Here is a 19,341-nt window from a genome sequence, read left to right on the forward strand (position 1 = left end):
ATTTCTCTTATCAAATTTGCCTCTACCTCTTCCTCTAAAACCACCACATCCTCTTGAGCCACCTCTTCCTCTACCTCTTGAAAAATTTTGGCTTTGCCCTTTACCTTGGCCCTGATTGATTTTGGCACTACTGCTGCTTGCATCTTCATTTTTTGTGATTAGCAATTTAGAGGAAAACGCTTTCTCTGCACCTTCAAAAGAATCTTTCAATCTTTCTTCATGAGACATCAGGGATCCAACCAGTTGATCAAACTATAGTTTTGTCAAATCCTTGCTTTCTTCTATGATTATTGCTACATAATTCCATCTGGGTGTCAAAGATCTCAACACTTTTTTATCAAAACTTCATTGCTTACAATTTCCTCAAGTGTAGCCATTTTATTGACCACATCTTTGACTCTGACACAATAATCACATATAATTTTGGCTTCTTGCATCTTCAAATTCGTGAACTCTTGCTTCAATGTCTGAAGCTTGACCACTTTAACTTGATCACTACCCTGGTAAGCTTCTTGTAGAGTCTTCCAGGCATCTTTGGTAGTTGTTGCTCCTGATATTCTTGGAAATAAGCTCTTATCAAGAGCTATCTGAATGTGAAACAAAGCTTGAGCATTCTTTTTCCTTGCTTCCTTTCTTGTTGTTCTTTCATTGGCTGTAAGGGCATTCCAATCAATTGGCTCTTCATAACCTGATTCAATAATCTCCCACAAATCTTTTCCAATCAAAAAGGTCAGCATCTTAATGCACCAATAATCATAATCATTCCCATCAAATTCTGGAACGGGCATATGGTTAGAATTCGACATGATTAACTTTGGCGAAATTCCAATAATAAAACTTTAACCCAAAACAATTTTACCTACTCTGATACCACTTGTAGAATTTGAAACTACTATGTCTCCTCAGAGCCAACAGATTAATCAAATTAAATAACAAAGAACACACAATAACAACAACCCTATTTTTTGGAATTGCACACACCAATTTCTTTTATTGAAGCTTAATTAAAAATTACATAGAGGTTGTATATATAAAGAATTTGCAGTCTACAAGAATTAATAATAACTGCAGTTCTAAATATATTCCTAGCATTGCATGGAAAGCTACTAAGGCTCTCAAACTAAAAAAAGCAAACTACTCCCTAAATTAAGAATACAATAAGTGCATGCAGAGCATGTTTTATTTACTAAAACCAAACTCATGCAAAAAACTAAACTAAAAATAGTCTGAAAGATTAATGCATGTTGGAGTACATGCTTTATTTGAATGAATAAACAAAAAAATGATTTAAACTAAAAATAGCTTATGTATGGTGATGAATGGATAGCTTCATGTCCAAACTAGAGTTGCATGAAGCTGCATGCTAGAGCAACATCACTTATCAACAGTTTATGCCTTGAAAAATAGAGGATATGGGGGAGGCTTGTTGGTCTTGTGGACTGAGCTTCTTCCACCATTTCACAAAACTGGATTCTCCCATCACAACCTCCTCCATGCACAACTCATTCCTCTCCAACAGTTGCTTCACATAGTTCTGTAAATCGGTGCACCTGATCCTCTTAACCTCTAGATTTTCCCTTGGATTACTCATTATCCATGAAACTTTTTCAACATGAGCCCAGAATAAGGAGTCCTTTATTATACCTTGGAGACTATTAAACACATATAGCTTCTTTTCTTCGGATTTTATGTCTGCCAACCACTTTTCAAGAGCTTTATAACGAGGAGGCCTTGCATTTCTAATATAATGTCCTGAGTCCTCATGCTTGCCCAACCTATAATAATTTGCAATGTCTAGAGGCTCTACATAAAGCCTATATTCTGTTCCTTCTTTTATCAATTCTTCAATGAATTGGAAGTCATCGGGCACCTGGTGGGTCTCCACCATATCTTCTAACTTGTCATAAAAGGCGACAAGGTTAAGCCTGTTAAGGTTGGCATGAAAATCTTCCTTCTCCTTCTGTTCCCTGAAAGCGTCATAGTATCCAACGTTCTTGTTCAAACATCTGGTTCTATACTCTTTCACTTTTGTCATATGTCCTTCTAACAACTTTGCCAGTTCTTCCTTTAGTTTGTTGCGGTTATCTATCAGCTTATGTTCTGCCTCTCCTGCAGCTCTCAGTGCAAGTCTAGCTCTTGTGTTCTGCCAACAAAATTAAGAAACATAAAGGACACTTTTAAGTATGTATGTCAAATGTGTAGTATTTCATATATTAAAAAATTTCTTTATAATATATTTGATTGTTAAAATACATATAATCTTAATTAATAAATATACATAAAAGAATCTTATTCCACAAAATCAAGTTAAATTAAGATTAAAAATGATCTTTAAAAAGCTAATAAATGGAAAAGAAAAAAAAACTAGTAAGAAAGAAACATCAAATAATGAAAAAAAATACCTTCAAAATAATAAACAAGAATTAAAGATTCCATTTTCACATAAAATTACCAAACTTTTTCTTAAATAAAAGATTCGAAATTGAGTCCTAAAACAATTACAATTGTTCATATGACATGAGTTATGAAAAATCTCAAAATTCCTAATTTAAATGAATGCACTCTTTTTAATAAAAAATTAAAAAAATCAAAACATAAATAACTAATGGTTTTTCTTCCTGTATCAAACAAAATCCAAATAAATGTTAAAATATTGAGCAATCTATATAGTTAGCATATTTAATAAGACTTCTCATTAAATCCTGTGAACAAAACTAATATTTTCCTTCCAATTTACCACTTTATACATTTCACGTCAACCTTCAGCAACAGCTCAAATATGTTTGGCTATTAAATAGAACATTTTGATAGTTTATAAGAATTGGCCTCATTCTTTTGGGATTATTTTGGCTTCTATAAAGGACTCGCGAGTAGTTGATGGCTAGAACATGGGGTCCAGTTTAAGATTTCCTTTTAAAAGCCTTGCACTCAATTAGTATGATTTTGATGGAGCTTTCAAACACAACCAAGGTCCTTCAAGGGTTGCAATAGTGATAAGAAATCATATGGGAAGCGAGCAATTGGTGCTTTTTCTACCAATGTTAGAGTTTGGACCAACCAATTTGCAAAGGAGACAACTAATTTTCAAGGGATCCTCTTTGAGAAGAATTTGGGTATCCACACTCAAAAGTTTAAGTTGGTTCCTTAAATATCTTTGATTGCCTTTTGAAGGTGCATATTTCTTGCTACTATTAGTCATCTTGTTGTTGATGATTAAGTACTTTGGACTCAATTCTTTATGTCAAAATAATGCATGTTTTTCATGAGGGAAACTCTACGACTGGTTTCTTTACAAATTGAGAGGTCTCCCATGAGGGATACTCAAGATGGGTGGGGCAATAACCTTCCTATTTAAGTTGAAAAAATACTAAACCATGAATTGTCTGAATTTGGATGTTGATACATTTAATTCCACCTCCCTTCACTCTAGAATCATAAACATTAAGATGTGTAATGAAGAAGATTCATAGCCATTTGAAAAGCTTCAAATTCTATATTGGTTGAAGCTTCCTAGAGATATAAGCTTATTTTGAATAATTTTATGATGTGGACCCTTGTTGTCAAGATGAAGCAATAAATTCAAAGTTACAAGTTGGATTAAAGCTTAGAGTTCATGGGTGGATATTGTAATAGAGGAGTCCATCTCCTATGAATTAATTAACAAAAATGCCAAGTTCTAGAAGATTTCATAGAGGGGTAGGCTCACCACATTTATTAAAAGGATTAATGGGTACAAACCCACCCTTTATGTGGAATTTGTGAAGAATATGAGCTACAAGGTGGTGAAGATTGGAGGATTGAGATTTAAGTTTCAGAGAAGGCTTTTTGCTCAAATTACTAGGTTGTTTCTTAAAAGAGAAGTCGTAACAAGGCATAACAAGGACAAAGTGCTTTCCTTTTCCTTGAGAGATGGGGAGCAATTGAAGAGGCTTTAGAATAGATATGCTAACACTTAAATGGCTTGTAATACGGAAAAGTAGTGCTCCAAATAATGAACTTTATGTCACCCTTGAGGAGCCTTTCAACCATATACAAATTTCATTTGACATTGTTGAAGGTTCCATTTCCACCATTCTTCTATTGTGAAATTTTGTATATTACTGTTATCTTCTCTTGAATACTCAATCTTGAAGAGGTGATCCCACAATAATGTGTTCTACTTTTTAACCCAACTAGGATGCTCAAAACCAACAATTTTCAATGTGTCAATTATAAGGAACACGCGATCAAGAAATTATGGATGATGTAAACCATTTTCTATGTAGATTCAAGCTATAATTGTCATTATTTATTATCTCAAACACAAATATTAAACTATGTCATGCGGTATTTCCTAATAATATTCTTGTATATGTAAACAAAGTAGCTTCTAATTGATAAATTTATCATGTAAGGGTGCACAATAAAAGCTTTAAATTCTTAAAAAAACTACATTTCATGGTTTTCAATTGTCTAGTCTACATTACCAAGTCTGATTCTAAGTTGAAAATCAACTTGATAAGTTTGAATCTAGTTTGAGTCTTGTAAATATGTATCATACTAAAATGTATACATAGGTCAAAACCATCTTTTTAAAACAAGCTTGTATCTCTTATATGACATACAAATAACACCATAATTTCACCCAAAAGATTAAATAAATTTGTATTGACAATACATACAATCCTTATGTAAATTATAGCATGACCAATTCTTATTTGTGGCCTCAAAAAGCTAAAGGTAAAGGTTATATATAGATTAAAATTGATAAATTTTTACCCAACCTCTTAACTCTTAGACCCAACCCCCATCCCCTTCCAATATCTTATCCCCAATGGCTAAGAAAAAAAATCTAATTTAATACTCTCTCTACCCTAAATAACTAATAATCTAGATTTTTTTTTGTCAAATACTAAATAAATTTAACTATGAATTCAAATGATATGATATTGTAGACACTCAAAATTGTCATGTCTAATTAAATAAATATTTTATTTATTTAATTATCTAAGCCTAATTCTTCTATTAATTAAATAAATCTTTATTTATTTAATTAATTCATTTATCCTCTTCTAGCCTTATTTCTCATTTAAATAAATACATTTATTTATTTAAATTATCCCTTTCCTAAATTAAATAAATATTTTATTTATTTAATTGTCCTACTTCTATTAATTAAATAAACCTTTATTTATTTAATTAATTCATTATCTTTTTCTACACATGACACATGTCATTCATCTCTTAATTCCTACACTACCTACCTCTTTCATTATTTTATTATTTCCTCTACCTACCCTCTAATCCTAGCCGACCTCTCTTTTTACACCTCTCAATCTTAACCCTCAATTTCATATTGTGTCTTCTATTTAAGGAGATGCTTTCTTCATTGTCAAATCCTAATCACTTATCCTAATGACATATCCTAATGACACATGCTAATGATCTTTCATGCAACTTGGCTACACTACAATTCCACTTGCAACCACATTCCGTTCTTTGTTGAGCTCTTGTGCATATAAAAATCTGAGAGCAAATATATCAAGCAAGATCAATGGAGATAGGAAGAATGGAGATCAAAACCCTATTGGACATGTGATGGTATAATCTTTGTGATTTTGAGTAATTTGCATTGTCTTAGGTAATCTTCATATGTTATGGTGGATCTTTGTTCATTGTTAGGCTAGGGTTTAGTGGTTGAATTCATTTAGCCTTTCAATATTGTTATCATTGTTATCCATTTTCATCATAAACATTTTGGCACGCCCGGTGGGACTCTTGTCCCTTTGCATTTAACATTTTTGTTGCAGATTTTGCATTTTTGAAGTTGCAGATCGGACGATTTCGACGACATTTTAGGTTTTTTCCACGTCTGCGAGTGTTCGGATCGCGTTTTTGTGTTTCAGAAGCGTCTGTGATATCGTGAATCGCGCCAGTGTTTTTGCCAGATTTTTATTTTTGCAGGTTACTGGAATCGCGTCTGAGAATTTTAATCGCGTCTGTGACTGATCTTATCGCGTCTGCGTCCGGAAGTCGCGTCTGTGACATTTGATCACGTCTGTGAACTACAGAACCGCGTCTGTGTAGTTCAGACGCGTCTGTGTTTGGTATAAAGGCGTCTGTGCTTTCTGTTTTGCAAATTTTTCAAGTTTCTTTGATTCGGGCTTTCGGATTTTGTACTTAGGGTTTCAGATCTGGTTTATTTTTGGCTAACATTTGCAGATCTAGCTAACCTGGTTTGTGCAGCTTGCTTTGGAGGCAAATACGTTTTTGTTGAAGGCCCCTTTTTCACAAAGTCTTTTTGGGTTTTCTAAAATTTACCTAACTTGTGTGCTCGCAGGAAGGGGTTATCATTTGAAACAACCCAAACTACTAACAATTTTGTTGCAGGGCCTTGGCTAGGGTTTTGTAATTTTTATTGTGTGCCTTGTTTTCATAGCTTAGCAAACACTTCAATTGGTGCACTAAAATTGAATCATTGTCTTTTGTGTCTTGAGCAATAAGCTCTTTTTGTTTACTCTTTAGAGGGTCTGTCTTCCCGTGTGGTCATTAGGACTACTAGTGAGAAGAGAACGACCCAAGTGGTAGCGAGGAAAACCCACCTCATCCAAACCACTATAATCAAATGTATTCATGGTGAAAACTATGAATAACGTGTGCTGATTAGTTCATACCGACACTATGTCTCCCCATAAACCCGTTTGATCAAATTTATTTGATCATTTGTAGGGCGTAACCCCTACCGACTGGGAGCCTTCTGTATTTACAGAGCTGAAAGTGCCGCATGTATGGCCACACGAGCGGATGCCTTTACTAGCACCTTTTTGTTTTAGAGGCCCAAATCCTTCTAGTTGTTGGGGCAGGAGGTCGGACCTCTGGTAGCGGCCCACACACATACGGTTCTTAGTAGAGATACAAAGTTCGCCATGGGGAGTTTTCATGGGGACTGATGCTTGGTTGACCCGAGAAGTGAGTGCCGAGGGTGGAGCCAGTGAGGTCAAGCATCTAAGTATCCGCTCTGAATAGCGTAGCCTCGGGGGTAAAACCCCATGTGGGATCAACAACTATTGTCTTGGCCAGCCATAAGAATTGTGCTTGTCTTATGATAAACATTCAAACAATCAAAACAAAACAGCAAAACATTGTGTCTTTTGTGTCTTCAAGTGTATGCAAAACAATTTCTCATCAAACAACACACTTTCTTGGAGTCATTTTGGAGTCTAAACACTAACAAACATTGAGTTCTCATCAACATTGTGTCCTCTTGTCACGAAAAACAGTCGAACAATCAGATTTGGTCACAACAAAACAAATTCACAGATAGGAAAGATTGCACTAAGGTTACAGAAACGCGTCTGTGTTTGTTCAAACCGCGTCTATGTCGGATAAACGCGTCTGTGAAGGGCAGAATAGCGTCTGTGTTTTTATCAGCGTCTGTGTCGAACAGGGACACGTCTGTGTCTGGAAATCGCGTCTATGAAGTATACAGGAGCGTCTGTGTCCACAATTGCAAAAACTGTTACAGTCCCAGCAAACATCAACAGGAAAATCTCAGAATCACGTCTGTGTTTAACAGAGTAACGTCTGCGTCTTAAAACCGCGTCTGTGAAGTATACAGAGGCGTCTGTGTCAGGATTTGAAAACTTTAACAGTCAAGCAAACAAAGAAAATCAGTTTCGGCATACTTGAGCTTCCTAGGTTGTCTCTTCAGATTTCATCTAGCATTCAACCTGTCCTTGGGTCTCACATAGTCCATCATTGCTTCATACCTCATTTTACATTCATACTTGTCTAAACTTGAGTCAAAAGGTCACTTGCTTGTCCTCATCATACTTTGTCAACACATTACATACTACTGCACTTTGCTAAGTGGTCCCTCATCAAGGTTTCTTACCTTTGGGTCTCATTTGGTCCTACTTAGAGTCAAGGTCAGCTTACCGCATCAAGAGAAACTATCCTCTCTTTGGAAGTCACACCTACTCTACTACTTACATACTTGGTCTTACACTTTGGACATTGCAAGTACACCTCAAGATTCATTTACACTCCATACAACTCTTGGTCTTCCATACTCTTTTCATATTTTTCGTCTAGTCTCTCACATCTTGGTCTAACACCTAGTTCATGGTTGAAACCCGCCTTCAAAAATCTAGGAGAATAGCTAAAGAAGCTCAAGAATCCGCAAACATGAGTTCTTATGAGTATGACAATGATCTATTCTACAATCCTGAGCACACTACATTACCAGACATGAATGTTTATAGACATAATCCAAATGTGGAAAGCGCAAACGCTATAAACAACAATACTACACACAATGACACAGTTGACAATTCTTCAATACTATCAGCAGACATACAAGAATCTATAATGGATCCTCAATTCAATAGATTGGTTGAAGAGATAATGAGGAGAGATCGTCAATACTTTTTAAACATGATGGCACAAAGTGGAGCCAAAATACCGCATGATTTTGACTTATCTCAACTTATGGAAAGTAGACCTTCACAACAAACTCAACATAACATGGATCAAAGGAGACCAAATAGTGGAGGAAATAGAGGATTGAATATGATGCCTGAGTCACCATCAGTTCTGCTTCAAAAACCGGCAATCCCACATACACAAGCTCAAACATATGATACTTACATTCAAAGACCATCATGGAGGCCCTATGCTCAAACACATGCTCAAGATATGGGTCAATCAAGACAAGTGGATACTCAAGGACATCCTCAAAATTTTGACACAAGGAGACCTCATGTCAAAATTGGGGGCAACACAATGGAAAATGAAAGGCCTATTGAATATGGTTTATACACACAAAACAGATATGGGGTCCCTCAACAAGAAATTATGCCAAGTGCTCCATATATGTCGCAACAATATAGACCTCCTTATGGACATGTCTACGATCAGTATCATCCATACATGCAACAAGCTCCTCCTCAAATGGGTGTTTCAAACATGGGGTATGCTACAAGAAATCAGTCTCCTCCCAAGAATAATTTGGAGCAACAAATTAGAGATCTACAAAAGAAAGTGGAGGACATGAGTACATCCAAACCTACATACACTATGAGAGATATATGCCCTTATCCCTTTGATAAGAGCATTCCAATGCCTTCGTTTCCTCCGCACTTTGTAACACCAAAATTTGACAAATATAGAGGGAGAGGAGACCCCAAGGCACATATAAGACAATTCTTCACAGCTTGCATTGAGGTAGCGGCAGAAGAAACATACTTGATGAGGTTGTTCCCACAGAGCTTAGGAGATCAAGCTATGGAATGGTTTTCTCAATTACCTCCCGGTATTAAGTCATGCGGCGACTTGGCAGAAGCATTCATTCAACATTTCTCTTACAATATAGAAACAGATGTCTCAGTTACTACCTTGTGCAATACTAAACAAAAAGAAGGAGAATCTTTCGCAACATTTTTACAAAGATGGAGAAATTTAGCTAGCAGATGCTCTTGCGAAATCCCACAAAAACAAATGGTGGAGATGTTCACACAAAATGTTAACAAGGCTATTGGCTATGATCTCGGGAAAGCTTGTTTGTCTACATTCAAGGATGTTATTGAAAAGGGCCTAGCAACAGAAAGAGTCTTAATTGAACAAGGAGTTATCAAACTATTCAAAGAAAACAAAGAGGACTTCAAAGGAAAGGACAAACCAAAATTTTGGAACAAGAATAAGAACACAGTTAATGATAGTGTTGTTGATGCCAACACAGTGAGACCAAAGTTCGTCTTTTCTGGATCAAGTTCTACCAACAATCAAGTGAACAATCAAACAACTTCTAAACCACGAAGGAAGTACACTCCATTGGGAGAACCACTTGAATCAGTATTCAAAAAGCTTGTAGCAAACAAAGTGATCACGGTCCCAGATTTTCCTCCATATGAACCAAAGGTAAAACCGAATTGGTGGAATGATGATGAGTTTTGTGAGTTTCATAAGAGCAAGGGTCACAAGACAGGTAATTGCCATCGATTGAAAAACATTGTGCAAGATCTCATTGATAGAGGTGATATTGAGATTGAGGGACATTCATCTAACCAAGAGCATGAGGTGTTTAAGGAACCATTCCCAAAACATGACAAAGGAAAAGGCAAAGTCACAGATGATCAAGCCAATTACACTAGAGCACCTTACAATTATGATTCTACTATCAATCACATCTCAATGGACAATTATATTTCTACCATTACTATCAAAAACAAAAATCCTGAGAATCCTTCTCAAAGACCCAAAATTGTCCTAAAAGGTGTGGGATCTTCGTCCGCATCTACCTCTGAATGTCATGTTACAACCCGTCGAGGTAAGATCACATTGCCAGGATGCTCCACTAAGAATACCAATCTTTCATCAACCAAGCCTGAGTACGACCTTGTAGAACAGTTAGGGAAGACACCCGCGCTCATCTCCATTCTTGAGCTCTTACGTATATCCCCTGCACATAAAGCCATCCTTGACAAAATCTTGAGAGACACTGCTGTCCCTACTGATCTGAACGTGGACCAGTTTCAAGCCATGGTGGAATACCTATCTATTCCACACTCCCTCACATTCACAGAAGCCGATGACGCCTCCATAAGTCAGCCTCATAATGCACCCCTACATGTTGAAGCCTTCATACATAAACACCGAATAAAGCGAGTCCTGATAGATGGAGGAGCAGGTCTTAATATTTGTACATTGAGCACCATCAGACAATTGGGATATTCTGACAAAGCTGTGAATTCTACAAACCAAATCACCATTAAGGCCTATGATGATGAAGAGCGTTCGTCCAAGGGCACGGTCACCTTACCATTAAGAATAGGGCCAGTCACAAAGGATGTGGTTTGTCAAGTCCTGGATCTAGATCTCACATACAACATATTGCTAGGGCGTCCATGGATTCATGAGATGAGAGCAATACCATCTACATATCATCGATGTATCAAGTTTCCACACAATGGAGTTGAAGTGACCATCAAAGCAGATCCAAATCCATTCATATATTGCAACAATCTGCAACCTCAATCAGAAATAACAATCCCAGTCAATCACGAAGCTGTTCCTTCATCAGCATATGTGGATCCTGAATCCTTAAAAGCTTCTACATCAAAACAGGGAGAGCTAAAAGAAGACAAGTTCAAGATTAAAGACATGGGATGTGGTGAGTATATCTTTTATGTTGATCAACTCCCACAATCTCCTAAGATATTTAGTCAACAAGAACAAACTACAAACAATTTGCAATGTCAAGGAATTGGGTGTGAACCACCTAGTGTTGTGGCTACTAAGTCCGAATGCAAATCTCCTCTAGTGGTGCAAGCAACTCTTGATATCAACAATCCTAAGAGTGGTTCCAACAAAGAATCTATTGAGCGTATCGCCAACCCTCTTGAGGACTCACATAGATTTACCATATCATCCACTCATTCCATTTCCACTCCACTTCCAGACTTGGATCAACAAGAATTACAAAAGCCCTTACTCATTGGGGATCAAAAATCAAGCTTTGAAAAGAAAAATCTAAAAGTCAAAAATAAAGAAAATTCCTTCAGTCCAAATCAAAATCAAAAGCTATTGGACTCTGCAAAAATCAAGGTCAAGGATAAAAATCCAATGAAAGAAAAAGAGAAAGAGTTGATCTCCCCTAATATCAAAATAACTGGGGGCAAAAGTTCTACAATTTCAAGTCAAAAAGAACACTTGTTGATCCTAAGTCTCCATCATGCTATCCTACTTTCACTTCTTTTCACAATCATAAGCCTTCATAACTCATCCACTTGTTCTGCACATCATTTTCCTTCTGGTGATACATCATGGACCTTTAATGGAGCTTCCTCAAAGGACTTTGCTATCAGTGATGCCCAAACTTCTTTAGGTGACACGCATATGCGCCTGTGTAGTCCACACACTAGTAATTCTATCTCAGTTCCTTTATCAAGGAAGACAGTCACTCAAGCTACACATCATTCAGTCAAGGAACAATGCAGCTACAATCACAAAGTCAAGCCTCGCGCATTTGAGGTAGGTGACTTAGTCCTCAGAGAGAACCCCAAGAATCAGCAAGACAGAGAGAAGAAGGGCAAGTTCGAACCAAATTGGCTTGGTCCTTACATCATCACAGCAGTATATGGGTCTGGGGCATATCAGCTCTCAACTACAGAAGGGGAATCTTTGGAGGATCCTATCAACAGCATGCACCTTCGCAGGTTCTACACATAAGCTCTTCGGAACATCCTAATTCAAAAATACAAAAAAAAAAAATCAAAAAAAAATTCAAAAATACAAAAAAACTATAAAACAAAAAAATCGTTACTTGGTGAAAACCTGGCAAACAGGCGCCTTGTGACAACAAAAAAATTGAAAAATCAAAAAAAGTAAAGAGAAATAATTTCGTCCAACGGTGAAAACCACTTCGGTGGCGCCCTGGGCAAGTACCATGGTGAAAACTGGGTCACCAGCGCCATGCGTAGGGACTTTGCTCCTCTCTCCTTCAGGATTCTCTTTCATCCTTTCACTTTGCACACACTCACAACCTATTCGTTCACAATAAACTTACCCATTCCCATCATGGCTTGTTATTGATCTACCTAAGATTGGTTAGCCATCCATAACCCTCCCTTTTTCACTCCCTTTCCATCCATAATAAATCAGATCCTATCTGTGGCTAAGGCAAATCCTACGTCTAGTGATGGGTGTGGAACTGAGAACATCACATGTTTCGAGGAGTACAGTTTCTTCCAGCTTCCTTCAAGTCTATCCGCGCACAATCCGCAATAAAGCAACATCTGCATCGCCAGTCCACAATAAAGTTCCATCTTCTCCACAATAAAGTATCAGTTTCATGGATTCAGTCAGTTTCAGATGAGACACAGCAGCAACAAAGGGCTTCAACAAAATCAAATCTTTCAACAGACTCAGGCAACATATGGTTCAGTGCTATCTATCATTTTTGTGAAAGTGAACATTGTGACCACAATCGAATAAGACTTAAACAAGTGACAAGAGACACTAAACTTGAGGACTACAGTGGATGTTGGTGTCGAGTCTTGGTTTTCTTTTGATTTTATCTTTTTGGTGACATGTCTTTTAGCTTTTCCAGGATGTCTTTGACTAGAGATTCTATCTCCAGGATGTCTTTGACTAGAAAGGCGAGGATGGGGTATCGTCACCTATTTGCATTTGTTGTCTGTCGATTGTCTTTTAGTAATGCTATGACTTGTCCAAGGATATGAGGACACTGTGAGTCTAGTATGAACTGGGGCATTCCTTGTTTGTGACTGTCTTATCTCCATGCAAACAGGTACAATGACTTTCTGGGCCGAACAATTGCCTCGATTGTCATAACCTATTTTGCCATAATAAAGCTCAATGATGATAACGCACAAGAAGCTCTTTCACGTTCATATCTTCTGTCTTCCATCCCCCTTTCTTGATTGACTTCCATTGTCCTTCTCGAGTCCACGTAGCCCGCTATCACATGACTGAGTATAATGACACCAAAAATATTTGCATTTCATATAGTTACACCTGCATTATCACATATAAGCATTTCATACATACATATAGATATCACAATTGCATCATATCCTGCATACAACACATGTTAGCACATCTCACATTTTCATTATGTAAATAATCATTTGCATTATCATATTCATTTGCATTACATACATTCACATTTACATCATGCATCACATATACAACATAAAAGAACAAAAATATATTGCATTGCATCATATAAGCATCCATATCATAAAACATGTATCACATAAGAACATTTCATCACATAGGTACACATGCATATAGCTGCCGCAGAAATGGATCATCTCTCATATATAATCAAAAGTGTCATGATACAATGATGTCAAAAATCATATGGCTACAAAATCACCCGCAGGTGTCTACAATACAAAAATGGTACAATACTGATACATAGGGAGCCCTCTACGGCTATGATGAATTCCCTCCCTCGGAGCCGCCTGGCCTCGACAGAGTTTGAGCCCTAGAAGGACCCACCCCAAGATCAACTCTCCTGGCCCCTGTGTCCCCTGCAGCCACCCCTCGTGTCGTCCTATCCAGACAGAGGAACCCACTGATAACTCCTGTCAACACTATTGGTAGTGCTAATCCTGTCCATGTCATAGTATCCCATGCCACATGTCCCACCCTCATCCCTAGTCCTGGATCCTAGAACACTCATCTCAGTGCATCCCTATCTCCGTCTTGATCATAGGGTACTAACTCCCCATCGATCAGTATCCATAAAATCCTGTATACATCCTCCAAGGTGACTGTCATCTCACCCATCGGCAAATGCAAACTACAAGTCTCTGAGTGCCATCTCTCAGCCAGTGCAGTCAACAATCCCATGTTCACCCGAAACTCAGGCACATACAGAATGTATCTCAATCCCATAACCTCAATCGCAGCTCAGTCCTCGACTGTCAACTCAGGTCGCAACCTCTTAGTCGATGGGAATCTCTCCCGTGACTCTAACATCGGCAAATACTCCTGCAGTCACACAATCAATCTTGTCAGTTATCGTGGCATTCACTGTTTATCACAAAATGCTACTTGCTACCTAAATGCATCTGGTTATCTATCCTAGTGACACTCACTGTTCATCACAAAGTGTTGCTATCTATCCTAGTAGTACTCCCTGTTCATCACAAAGTACTACGTGTGTGACACTCACTGTTCATCACAAAGTGTTACTCACATTTGCACTCCCTGTTCATCACAAAGTGCTGCTCATATTTTAGTACTCCCTGTTCATCACAAAGTACTCTATCTTGGTACTCACTGTTCATCACAAAGTGCCTTGATCTATCTTAGTCTTCCTTAGAGGACCTTCTTGAGTGTATCCTCTCAGCAGCTTATCCAATCAACAGCGTATGTTCATCACAGAACTGCCGATTTGACCTGGAAGACATAAATTCGCATTTTTGGACACAAACACATTTTCTTGACATAAATGCGCATTTATTACATTACCTAGTATGCATTAATGACAACAATAAATGCATCAAAGTACGAGGAGGTTTTGTGGTACTCACTGGCTCTCCTGCCTCCGTTGGCCTCTAGAATCGGCGAACACGGTCGAATCTGTGAACAAAAGCCATCGCTGCTGACTGTTGCTGCTTTATTTTCGCTTTGCACTATGCTCTTGTGACGGTGTAGATGACAATGAGGATGTATTTTCCCCCGTGGTCTATCTTATAGACTGCCCTAGCTCTCATTTCCCGAGTCAGTCTTCCTTATCCCGTGACTTTGTCACTTTATCTGATCAGTCCATTCTATCCCGTCTTTCTTATCGAGAGATTGTCTGCAATCTTTTCAGACATTTTCATCCAATCTCTCGAGGGGGCATATAATTCCCATCTTGGGGCAACTCTGTATCAGTTCATCTTATTTTCTTTGAAACAACGCGACAAGCCGCATTGTCTCAAAGAGGGGCAAAATGTAGACACTCAAAATTGTCATGTCTAATTAAATAAATATTTTATTTATTTAATTATCTAAGCCTAATTCTTCTATTAATTAAATAAATCTTTAGTTATTTAATTAATTCATTTATCCTCTTCTAGCCTTATTTCTCATTTAAATAAATACATTTATTTATTTAAATTATCCCTTTCCTAAATTAAATAAATATTTTATTTATTTAATTGTCCTACTTCTTCTATTAATTAAATAAATCTTTATTTATTTAATTAATTCATTATCTTTTTCTACACATGACACATGTCATTCATCTCTTAATTCCTACACTACCTACCTCTTTCATTATTTTATTATTTCCTCTACCTACCCTCTAATCCTAGCCGACCTCTCTTTTTACACCTCTCAATCTTAACCCTCCATTTCATATTGTGTCTTCTATTTAAGGAGATGCTTTCTTCATTGTCAAATCCTAATCACTTATCCTAATGACATATCCTAATGACACATGCTAATGATCTTTCATGCAACTTGGCTACACTACAATTCCACTTGCAACCACATTCCGTTCTTTGTTGAGCTCTTGTGCATATAAAAATCTGAGAGCAAATATATCAAGCAAGATCAATGGAGATAGGAAGAATGGAGATCAAAACCCTATTGGACATGTGATGGTATAATCTTTGTGATTTTGAGTAATTTGCATTGTCTTAGGTAATCTTCATATGTTATGGTGGATCTTTATTCATTGTTAGGCTAGGGTTTAGTGGTTGAATTCATTTAGCCTTTCAATATTGTTATCATTGTTATCCATTTTCACCATAAACAGATATTGTCCCTATAGAGATGCTCCCAAGGATTAGATGCTTCTCTAATTACATGATATGTGTGTATGATTTAGAATACATTTACTAATCATGTATTGTTTTTCCCTCTTCTATTAATTCTTTGTATCCTATGGATATGACAAATTGTCAGGGAAGACGGACACAACACATCCTATCACTAACCTTCCTATATTTAGATATGCATATTATAGCAAGCGCTTATAGAGAGTTCTCTTATGGATGATACATACACAAAAGACGATAATAGGTGATCCTCTCCTCAACAAGTCTAATAACTTATATGTAGCTTATAACAATATCCTTTGAGTATTTGAATGCTTACATGGATGTTTATAATATAGTTCAAAAACTCAAACTTGGAATCGACTTGGCAACCCAATATTTTAACTTCTACTCAAGACTCAACATAGATTCGGCAAAAAAAAATATCATAATTACACACAAAAAGAAATCAATGCATTTAGAGAGCATAAAAGCCAAATTTGACTACCAGTTTGTCATAATTCAAACATTATGTATTTATCATTTGACCCTCAAAGTCTCAACATTAATTAAAGTCTCAACATTAATTTTAGTCACTATGTATGTCATGTTTAGGTGCTAAAAGAGTCCAAGCTCAGGCCTCAAGAGTTCGAGCCTAAGACTTGGGAGTCTTGGAGTAAGACTTGGTTAAGTACTCTCCAAGACTCGACTAGACCCAACTTGAGTCTAGTTGACTCAGCTTGGCTAGCTCGGATTCTATCAAGTTTGGCAAGTTTTGTCAAGTACTCAACGAGTCTTCAAACTATGCTATTTAGTTTAAGATATGATAATTTTAGGTTTCACATATACCATAAGGTGGAGACAAAATGCAATATGAAATTTGCATACCTATATCATTTATAAATAAATTGAATTTTATTAAAAATTAGATTTCTTACTCTCTATTTATACTTATCAATATCTTAATTTATATTTACCTATGTAACATCATTATTCTTATCTAAAATTATATTTAGTCGTAATCTTAAATTAAAAATTTAAATTTAGAAATTTCTTATTAAATCAACAAAATTTTCTTACTTTAACGTATGATTTTTTTATTAAACATAAATTAAGTTTTTAAAATATTCAAAAAAATATAAATTAACTAATATCATTACCATAAAATGATTATTAAGATTCGTCCCTGAACTTGAGAGCTAATATAAATTGAAGTCACCTCTTTCAAGCTACGATAAGATAAATTTCATGGGTTGGATCCATATCTATTGGTAAGTAATCTGTAGTGTTCAGCTGAATGAAATAATATTTAAATTCTATTTTTCGTTAACCCAAGCAAGTAGTTTATTACATAATCTAAAAATGTCTAATGTAAATTTAATTAACCTTAATCCAAATATTTAATATTGTAAGGTAATTCAATATTTATTACATAAATAAATAAATATTAAACTGGACATTATAATATATGAAATATCAGTAAAAAACATTTTAATTCATATATATTTTTTTATAAAAAAAAATTATTCATAAAAAAAAAATTAATTTCTATATAATTAATGATAGAACAGATGTACGAATCGATCCTAAAAGTTTAGGCAGGCACAAAAAATTAAAAGTAACGCAATTCCATTATTTTTATATAAACATGCTCTTCAAAATTTATTTTAATCAATTTAAAATTAATTTTATAAAATACATAAAAATATATAGTTCTTTTGTTTGGATAATAAAAAAATAAGATGAGGGACGTTAAGATGCTTACCTGAATGCCGATTCCAAGAGCATTCAGCTGGATTTCCATGGCAGAAGATTGTGGTGCACCTTGTGATAATGGAAGATTTTGAAGCCCTTCCAAATTGACGACGTTTGTGTGGGCATTGAAGACTGTATCATACCCAGTGTGGTCTGAGATTGAAGCCTCACCTTGAGCACTAGCCAAGGAGTAAAATAGGATGGGCACCACAGCCTCAATGTTTTCAACAAAAAGACCTCCCTCCTTTGAGCAGAACAAATAGTACCCAAATGGCCTATAAGGGCTTAACTTCACTGCAGGCTTCAGACTTGATATCAGTTTGTTTCCAGGCTCCATATTGTTAACAGTGATCAAGTTAACCACTGCACAAGCATGATGCAGGACAGTAACTAAATACTTGTTAAAGTCCAAGTCTGCAGGCTCCATGAGAATGTCTGCATCATTATTATTCATCTGCTCAACAGACCTCTGCCAGTAAGGCAGCAGGGCTTCCACAAAACCTGACACGGATAAGCAAGGAGCCAGCAGAGTTCTGGCAAAAACATCATTCTTTGAAACAACATTATAGAAATGATTGTAGAATCTGAAATGGCCCTGTTCTTTAAATCAGCTGATAAACCAAGATAATTATGACAGAAAGAACCATATAACAACAATTATCTTACTGCAGAAATATAGATAACACAATCCAGAATAAATAAATCAGAAGTGCCCCTGTTTCAAAACTACACACAGAATTTTATTACAGCAGCATACTCTTATTATTGCAGCACTAAAAATTACAAAGAGGCTGGCTATTTAATGAGTTCACATCCTTTCAAAAAATCAATCCACACTATATCTCTTAATTTAGACTACTATTCACTAAACTACATGCATAATTCCCAGATTTTATTCGATCACCTATCCTAAAAAAACTAACTGCATGCACAGCATGTTTTATTTGATTGAGCAATAAAAAATATTAACTAAACTAAAATAATATTCGATCCTCATAAATTTAGCTACATGCATGCATGCTGGAGTTTGGCGGTGGAACTTGGACTGAGCCAACATAGCGGTGGATGCAAAGAATATGGGTATACATGGGGCTGCATGCTCGAGCAGCATCAGTTCTCAACATACTCACCCTTGATGCTGAGAGAGCTTACTATCTTATCTCGTAGTATCAAAAACTGAGCTTTTGCAACTGCCTTGGTGAATATATCGACTAGCTGATCTTGGGTGTTGATTTGCTTCAATTCAACGTCCTTCTTCTCCACCAAATCTCGTATGAAGTGATATTTCATATCAAAATGTTTTGTTCTGCTGTGATGAACCGGATTC

At 36.4% G+C, this 19,341-nt stretch overlaps 1 protein-coding gene across 1 annotated transcript; it reads right to left on the reverse strand.

The window, feature by feature from the left end:
- Nucleotides 1-1,381: 1,381 nt before the first annotated feature.
- LOC131039464 (protein EDS1B-like) lies at nt 1,382-19,071 on the reverse strand. The gene is made up of 3 exons (XM_059211887.1): nt 19,024-19,071; nt 18,025-18,609; nt 1,382-2,143 (listed from the first exon to the last, which is right to left on the reverse strand). The coding sequence occupies exons 1-3, from the start codon at nt 19,069-19,071 to the stop codon at nt 1,382-1,384; spliced, it is 1,395 nt and encodes a 464-aa protein (XP_059067870.1).
- Nucleotides 19,072-19,341: the final 270 nt, after the last annotated feature.

The sequence above is a fragment of the Cryptomeria japonica genome, chromosome 9 (genome assembly GCF_030272615.1).
Source record: "Cryptomeria japonica chromosome 9, Sugi_1.0, whole genome shotgun sequence".
Lineage (NCBI taxonomy): Eukaryota > Viridiplantae > Streptophyta > Pinopsida > Cupressales > Cupressaceae > Cryptomeria > Cryptomeria japonica.